This window comes from Morone saxatilis, unplaced genomic scaffold (assembly GCF_004916995.1).
Source record: "Morone saxatilis isolate NCDOM2014 unplaced genomic scaffold, NCSU_SB_2.0 Contig10, whole genome shotgun sequence".
Taxonomy (NCBI): domain Eukaryota; kingdom Metazoa; phylum Chordata; class Actinopteri; family Moronidae; genus Morone; species Morone saxatilis.
The window spans coordinates 1,529,073-1,536,489 of record NW_023339652.1 but is presented as its reverse complement, the minus strand read 5'-3'; the positions used below and the strand labels follow the sequence as shown (position 1 = coordinate 1,536,489).

Below are 7,417 nucleotides of genomic sequence, written 5' to 3'. Positions count from 1 at the left end.
GGTGTTACAGGTGTTACAGGTGTTGTTGGTATCCCACCTGGTGACCTGTTTGTGGAAGTCAGTCAGCTGTTTGTGAGTGACAGTCACAGCTCCTCCTGACGTCTCCTTCGGTAAACCTTTCAGAGCGTTTTCTAACCAGCGACAGAACGTCTGAAACAAAAGGAGGACGTCAGTACCTGAGGACCGACAGGTGACACACCTGACCACGACTTATGGTTCATACTCACAGGTCTGTCAAACACCATGACCTCCCACAGCACCTCGGCCACGTCGGGCAGCGTGTACGGCGGCAGGCAGAAACAACACGAGTGCATCAGCTGAGTGACGAGCTGCTGACCGTGCTGCTCCATGGCCTGACCAATCAGCTGCTTCCTCACCTCAAAGTCCTCCTCGTGCTGCAGAAAGACATTATCATCATGTTGGCGAAGGGTGGAACAGTACATTGATTCATCCCAAAATGTGAATGTTTATTTCCGCTGACTCACGTCGTTGGCGACGCCGGTGTGGATGAGATCTCGGACAAACTTCATGACGCTGCAGTTGGCGTCTCGGTGGTCCAATGAGGTGGCAGCGATGGCGCACTGGATGATGTGAACGATGATGCTGCTGCTGAGTAAAGTGACGGGACTCCTCTGGACAAACCTGAACAGATAGACAGACAGACATCAGAGGACGTTCCTGAGTCAGAAACCTGTCTGTGCAGGTGAACCTGCAGACTCACCTGGTGGCCAGTCTGAACAGGTCGTCCACGGTGTCTGGATGATTCCTCAGACCATTCTGCTGCTCCAACAGCTGGAAGGTCGGCATACACAGAGCCTGAAGGGACAGGACGAGGTCATCATGTCAACATCATGTGTTTACATGGTGGACAGGTGAGTGTCTACCTGGTCTGCAGTGTTTACCTGTAACATGTCGAGCAGTCCCTGTCTGCAGCCCTCCTCCATGCCGTACTCGTCCACCAGGATGCTGCCCAGGTACAGGAAGCAGGAGTGTGGATACACCTGGTACACACTCACCATCTGATGACAACAACCATCCAATGAGAATCAACAGGTGTGTTACAACAAGTGAACAGGTAGATACACTACTGAATTAAGATGTGTCTGGTCAACCTGTTGCTCACACATCAGGAAAACAAACACTGAAAACTCACCTGAGTGACGAGCGGCTGCAGGAGGGAGGCGGAGCCTTTCCCGACGCATCTTACAGCAAACCTGAGACAGCGACAGCATCGCTCCACAATCCTGTTATCAGCCTGATGAGTGTTCAGAGTCTCGGACAGCACCGGCCAAATCTACAGGTGAGTCACATCACACAGGTGAGGTATGTACAACGCTTCAGACGCTCGAGGTTTCTGCCAAGATGTTTTTTCCTTGCCGCTGTCACCAAGTGCCTGCTCACGGTGGGAACTGAGATAACTGTCAGAAACTACTAAATCGAACCTACAACCAAACAGCTTCAGCGTCTGTAAATCCTCCACTGGGAACTGTGACTGACTCCATCTGTGGGTTATAAACTGAGCTGCCTTTGCACTACCTATAGATCTGTTCATGCTAATACAAAGAGTATCTGCAGGGTTAGGGTTAGAACATAACTGCTGTTCAGTCAAAAACCAGTTTCACTGTTAGCGTAGTTACTGCAGTCAGCCTCTGTAGGGCAGTACAGGTGAGTCACATGATGCAGATAAAAGTAACATATCTGGTCTGACCTGTGTGTCACATGATTAAAGTTATAAATAAAATCATTTGTATGTGTAAATATTCAAATGGCTCTTGCAGGTGAGTTCAGGTGAGTTCCGGTGTTTTACCTCCTGGATGACTTTCTGACAGGGGTGCGTCTGTCCGTTCTCCACGATGGGGTTTGTGTGTCTGAATGAAACACAAACACACTGTTCACTGTCTGCTGCTTCCTACTTTAAATAAAGTTTGAATAATATATTTGACTACAGGTCAAACAACAGGTAAACTCACCTGAAGATAACAGCCAGTCTGTCGAGCCAGACGGTGGGATCAGCTGATTTACCATTTGTAGATTCTTCAGCCAGAAGCTGAAACCCCCCAAAACAAAAACTGGTTTTAGTTTGAATGTTTGTGTTTGTGCTCATCTTCTATTAAATACAATCAATAAATCATTAATATTAGAAACTGATTGAAATATTTAGACTGAAACAGACCCTTTTTAGAGTCAGGACCTGAACAGCACAGAGATCACTGAGACACTCTGCGATCTTCTCCAGAGGAAGACGAGCCAGGACCAGAGCTGTCCCTGTGCAGGTAAACAACAACAAACAAATCAATATAGTTTAGACAAATGTCGATCGGCAGCCGATGCTGGTCCCTGATCAGCCAGGAAGAGGTCTTTGGAGAACGGTCAGTGGTGGGCAGAAGAGCTCCAGATGCATTATTGACACAAGTTTATTCGCTGCAAGCAAACAACTTTTAAATTACTTGTATTTCCGGCTATCTTAACTTAGTTCACTGTGAAGTAAGCAGACAGGTTGAGAAGATAAATCTACAGGCGCAGTACCTTTGAGCAGCCCGACGGCGGCCTCGGTGGACAGGGCGAAGGAGTCGAGGGCGCGAGCGATGTCCAGCAGACCCTGGAAGTGTTGAGCCATGTGGTCTCTGCACACTGAGCAGATGTTGTGGATCGCCTTCGCCGCTGCCGACGCCAGAGGTTTCTCTCTGAGACCTTTCATCAGGTAGTTCAACACCGGGTCTGACAGGAAGAGGAAGAGATCAATCAGGTAATCCACTGACAAACAACTGATAGTTTATAAAAAGGAAATAAACCAGTTTACAGTGAATCTGTGTGCACCACTCATTCTTGCATTAGATGTTTTAGTTCGCATGCTGTCTGACTTTAGAGCACCGACGAACTTATGGAAGTTATTGCAGCTCGATCTGCAGCGACGGAGGCAAAACAAACAGTCTGTTCACACATTAAACACAAAGCAGCAGAGAGTGTCTGACCTTAAAATCAATGTTTATTCCTGCAGTTACAGTGGAAACGTCCACAGCCTTCAGACAGCTAATGCTGCACATTTTACTTTTGTGACTTGCACTTTAAAGTCCAGCTGAAATAAAAAGTGTAATTTTAACCCTTTAAGATCACATCCTCAGTTATATTGTTCCTCTGTTTAATGAACTAACTGATAATAATAACGGTAATGTCAGATGCTGTTAGCTAGTTATAAAGTTAGCTGACTTAACCCCGGGGTGTCAGGAGCCAAAAGCAACAATAAAACCAACTCAGTCCTTTATTCCCTGCAGTCAAACTGTCTCCGTCAGCATCCGATGCTGCATTCAGTCCCGGTCTGAACCTGCTGTTCACTGGAAGCTCCCAGTAAAACAGAGTCAGCTAATGGATCCACTGCAGCTGCTGGACTGCCACATGTCTGCAACAAGTCCCTCCTTTTTATATAAATATGAGGAAGCAAACAGCTCTCTGATTTCTGTTTCACCTGGACTTTAAGGCGTCTCCTCATAAGCTCTCAGTCGTGGTTTGTTTTCTATTGATGAAGTGAAACCCAGACAGACTCGCACACAGACAGAACACAGTTCAACCCTTAACCATCAGTGTGAACCACAGATGAAACCCAGCAGCAGGTTCAAGTTTGAAACGATGAGCTCGTACCGAGGAATCTTGGATTTCTGTCCACGACCTCGCTCATCTCTCCGACCAGCTCGATGCTCGTATAACGAACCGCCATGTGGACGCTTTCTGGAAGTAAAACCACCTGCTGCAACACCTCCGACAGCGTTGGGTTGTTCTCTCTGAAAGATAAACACAAACAGAGTCAGAGGACGCAGCTTAACCTCAAGTATTCCTCTCTCTTTAACCCTTTATAGTCATTCTATAGAGACTGATGATATCTTAATTAAACCATCTGAAAGAGGTTGTGTTTAGTCTCTGAATGAATCAGTGGTGTGATTTGGGTGTAAAATGAATGAATTACACAAACACACATAATGTCAGATTAAGTAAGTTGGAGAAGTGGAGTGAAACAAGCTGCTCGTACTGTAACTGACAGTAACGGCCGACAGCAGTAACGACTGACTGACTAACTGACAGGGACAGCTGACGTTAGTGTCTCAGTTTACAGCAGCACTTCAGGAACAGGTGAGCCTCACATTCCCATTTGTACTTCCTGCTCTGGATGATAAAGTGACTCAGATACTCACGGATCAACACTTTTAGCAATCGCAGCCATGATGAAGAGAACGGCCTCCGTCACCTCCCAGGAAGGGTTCCCTTCTTTTAACGTAGAATATAACTGAGAAGAAACAGAACGGATTTTAACGTAGAACATCAGTGAGAACAGAGAACAGAGTTTTGTTGTTGTTGATTTGTGGATTAAAACTAAAAGGTACCTGAGAGAAACACTCCATGGATCCAACGAGAAAGATGACGTCTTTAACGAGGTCAGAGACTCTCATCCTGAACTCTCCGAAATCATCGGTGTCCTCTGGGATTCCCTCCTGTCCAATAAAAACAACTTTATTTATAACAAACATTTCAAAAAGTGTTTGAATCCAGACTTCAGATCAACGTCTCTGGTTCTGTGGAGACTGGATCGGGGGACTTACGTGGTCTGGATCGAGCTGACAGTGTCGGGCCAAACAGTGCAGAAGTCTCTGGATGTACGGTCTGAAGATGGTGTGAAGAGCTGCATCGTTAATTTTATACAGATGTTCTCCAAGGCGGTACCAGAAGTTAAAGGAGATCTCCACAACCTGGACCAGAACACAAAGACAAAAATTATAATAACTTAAAGGAGATCTCCAGAACCTGGATCACAGTAGGAGTGTTTTAGTACCTCGTATTGTGGATGTACTGTGGTGTTGTGGTAATGTCACTGATGTTGTGGGTATTTTTATACCCTGTACTGGGGGAGGTGTAGTGGTAATGTTACTGATGTTGTGGGTATTTTTGTACCTCATACTGAGGGTGTCCTGCACAGATCAGCAGCAGCTCCAGTGTCCTCAGGTCTCCCATACCCTGACCTGGACTCCTGACTGTGGTCTCTAAAAATGTCTCGCAGAGTTCGGTGAAGATCCTGCAGTAGTTCAGCACTCTGAGGACAGAAGTCAAACATGAATGAACCTGATGACACTGATATCGAACACTGAATCAATCGGGACCAGGTTCCTGTGTGTCCTCACTTGTCGAGGTCTTCTCGAGCCACAGCCATGTGATACGCCGTCTCCAGCGTCAGGACGCCCTGGAACAGCTGCAGAGCCAACGCCATGTTGGTGTCCACGTTTTCTATGGCGTAGAGAGCCGAGCAGACGCAGTCCGACGCCGCCTCGTGGAGGTTGGTGGAGGTTTCATCCCTCTGCTGTGGAGACAGAAGAACATCAGTCCGTCGGATAGTTCCTGTCCGGTTTGTCAACAGGAAGCAGAATAAAACAGTGAAACTCACCAGGACTTGGAAGAGGACCATGAGCAGCTGGTTACTGGCCATGAAGTTTGTGTCGAGGACTCCCAGGTTGAACCAGCTTCCCAAACAGCGAAACACCTTGATGAACATCTTCTCATCAATACCCGTCTTCTCCACACACGTCGTCTGAAAAGAAAAACACAAACAGCGTGACGATGATGATCAGGGTCGTCTTCTCGTCTGAGGAATCAGATCGTTACAAGTCCGTTCCACTGGACGTCTGACAACCGCCAAGAGTTTTAAACTCCATACGCACCCAGGTTTACATTAGCGATCTGAGTGACGGGTCAGCACAGATTATTTCCAGAATATTTTGTCATTTTAATCAATTTCCAGGTTTTCCAGGACGCGTAGGAACCCCTGTAAACGCTTTAATAACGTCCTTCTACGATATTTAGGTGACTCACACTCAGCGGTTGCAAAAATGTCCGTATTAATTTACGTATTTTATGGTTCTTGCGTGTGGCTGTTTAGGGGGCGTGGCCAGGACATTGTGCCACGCCCCCTAAACACATGTTTTACCAATATGTATGAAAACCAAACAGGAAGTCAGCCATTTTGAGTTTAGTGGACATTTTGGGCAACACATTGTAATAAACTCCTCCTGGGGAATTAATCGACTTCAGATCTCGTCAGCGCACTCTAAAGACCATCACGATTAAAAGTCTTTTAAAAGGCGTGGCACGAAGTTGTCATAACTTCAGTGTAGTTTTGTCTCCACCAAACGTCTCGTGTTTGATGAGAGTCCCACCCTGAACACAGCTACATGCCAATGTTCAGTCGCACTCATAGCGCCCCCTACTGGCATAAAGTAGTAAGGCTTGTAAGAATTAAGAAGATTTTAAATGTTCTAATCTAATCCCTGTATTTCCCTACATAATACAGGTGAATAGCTCTGCACTGCATTAATAAAATATGATAGAATGATATAAAAGAGTAAAAGAGTGAGATAACTGACCAGCAGTGTCACCACAGTGCTGGAGTAATACGCCAGATCCTCAATGATTTCTGTCCTACGATTGGCTCCGATTCGTAGAGATCGACTGTGGACTTCCTCCGGCAGCACAGTGAGAATCTCTATGAGGAAGGGCATCGAGCTGATGTCATTGTTGTACCTGAGAGGGGGCGGAGACACGGACAGGTGAATCAGAGGGGTTAAACATAAGCCTACGCTGTAAAGACTCGTTCTTTGTGTAAGCGCTTCTGCCGTTATGTGAGTTCTTACTTTTCTATGAGCGTGTGAACACATCCTTTCCACGAGGCCATCTGAAGGGCGAGATCTGCGATGGCTAAAGCCAGCTGAGAGAGAAAAGAGTCACACAGAGACAACAGAGTTAAAAACACTTTAATTTCCTACATAAACACAGAATAAAGAGTCAGACGAACCAGTGTCAGTTCCTTTAAACCGTTCCATATTTGATAATCAGAGTCATTATTATTATTATTGCAGATTGTCAATAGTATACAATCTCTAATTCAACTTTTAGTCAGTTAAATAACAGTAAAATTAATCTCTGGATGAGAACCAGTGTTACAGTAATAACTGATGTTTAGTTACAGAAGAACTGATCAGTTTCCTGTCTGAGCAAATCAAAGGCTGCATGAGGAACTGGTCAGGTTGTGAAAGGCGAATCTGATGTGTCAACTCGAGTTACAGAGAGACTGTTCTCACTGCAGGAAGCAAACATTAAAGGCAGAAGGTTGGTAAGTGTTTAAAGTCAGCTCCTCCTCCTCGTAGCTTCCTCTTGGTTACCACCTAACACCTGGTTGCTACGTCCCCACTCACACCCTGTTGTTACAGGCTGGAGGCTACACACCCACCTGAACTGAGGGCTGCGGGTTCTCTGCAGGTGCATCAATGCAACATCAGTGTTTTAACTTTAATGTGACGATAATAATGAAACAAAATGTATTTATTCTGGGGGATCGATTGTCAAATATTTGTGGGGCAGAGGAACGTGTTACCTGTAGAGG

The 7,417-nt window shown here is 45.9% G+C and overlaps 1 protein-coding gene across 1 annotated transcript in view; it reads right to left on the bottom strand.

Moving 5' to 3' along the window:
• The window catches only part of tnpo3 (transportin 3), a gene marked incomplete at both ends in the record, with an annotated part of 18,451 nt that extends 11,709 nt beyond the window's left edge, over positions 1 to 6,742 (bottom strand). The window contains 19 exon segments of the mRNA XM_035673859.1: positions 38 to 150; positions 228 to 395; positions 486 to 642; positions 722 to 816; positions 903 to 1,019; positions 1,154 to 1,294; positions 1,808 to 1,868; positions 1,971 to 2,047; positions 2,174 to 2,265; positions 2,527 to 2,718; positions 3,637 to 3,776; positions 4,185 to 4,276; positions 4,374 to 4,481; positions 4,590 to 4,736; positions 4,939 to 5,077; positions 5,166 to 5,341; positions 5,426 to 5,569; positions 6,402 to 6,558; positions 6,669 to 6,742. Of these exon segments, the coding sequence (XP_035529752.1) occupies positions 38 to 150; positions 228 to 395; positions 486 to 642; positions 722 to 816; positions 903 to 1,019; positions 1,154 to 1,294; positions 1,808 to 1,868; positions 1,971 to 2,047; positions 2,174 to 2,265; positions 2,527 to 2,718; positions 3,637 to 3,776; positions 4,185 to 4,276; positions 4,374 to 4,481; positions 4,590 to 4,736; positions 4,939 to 5,077; positions 5,166 to 5,341; positions 5,426 to 5,569; positions 6,402 to 6,558; positions 6,669 to 6,742 (2,390 nt within the window).
• Between the last annotated feature and the right edge of the window lie 675 nt (positions 6,743 to 7,417).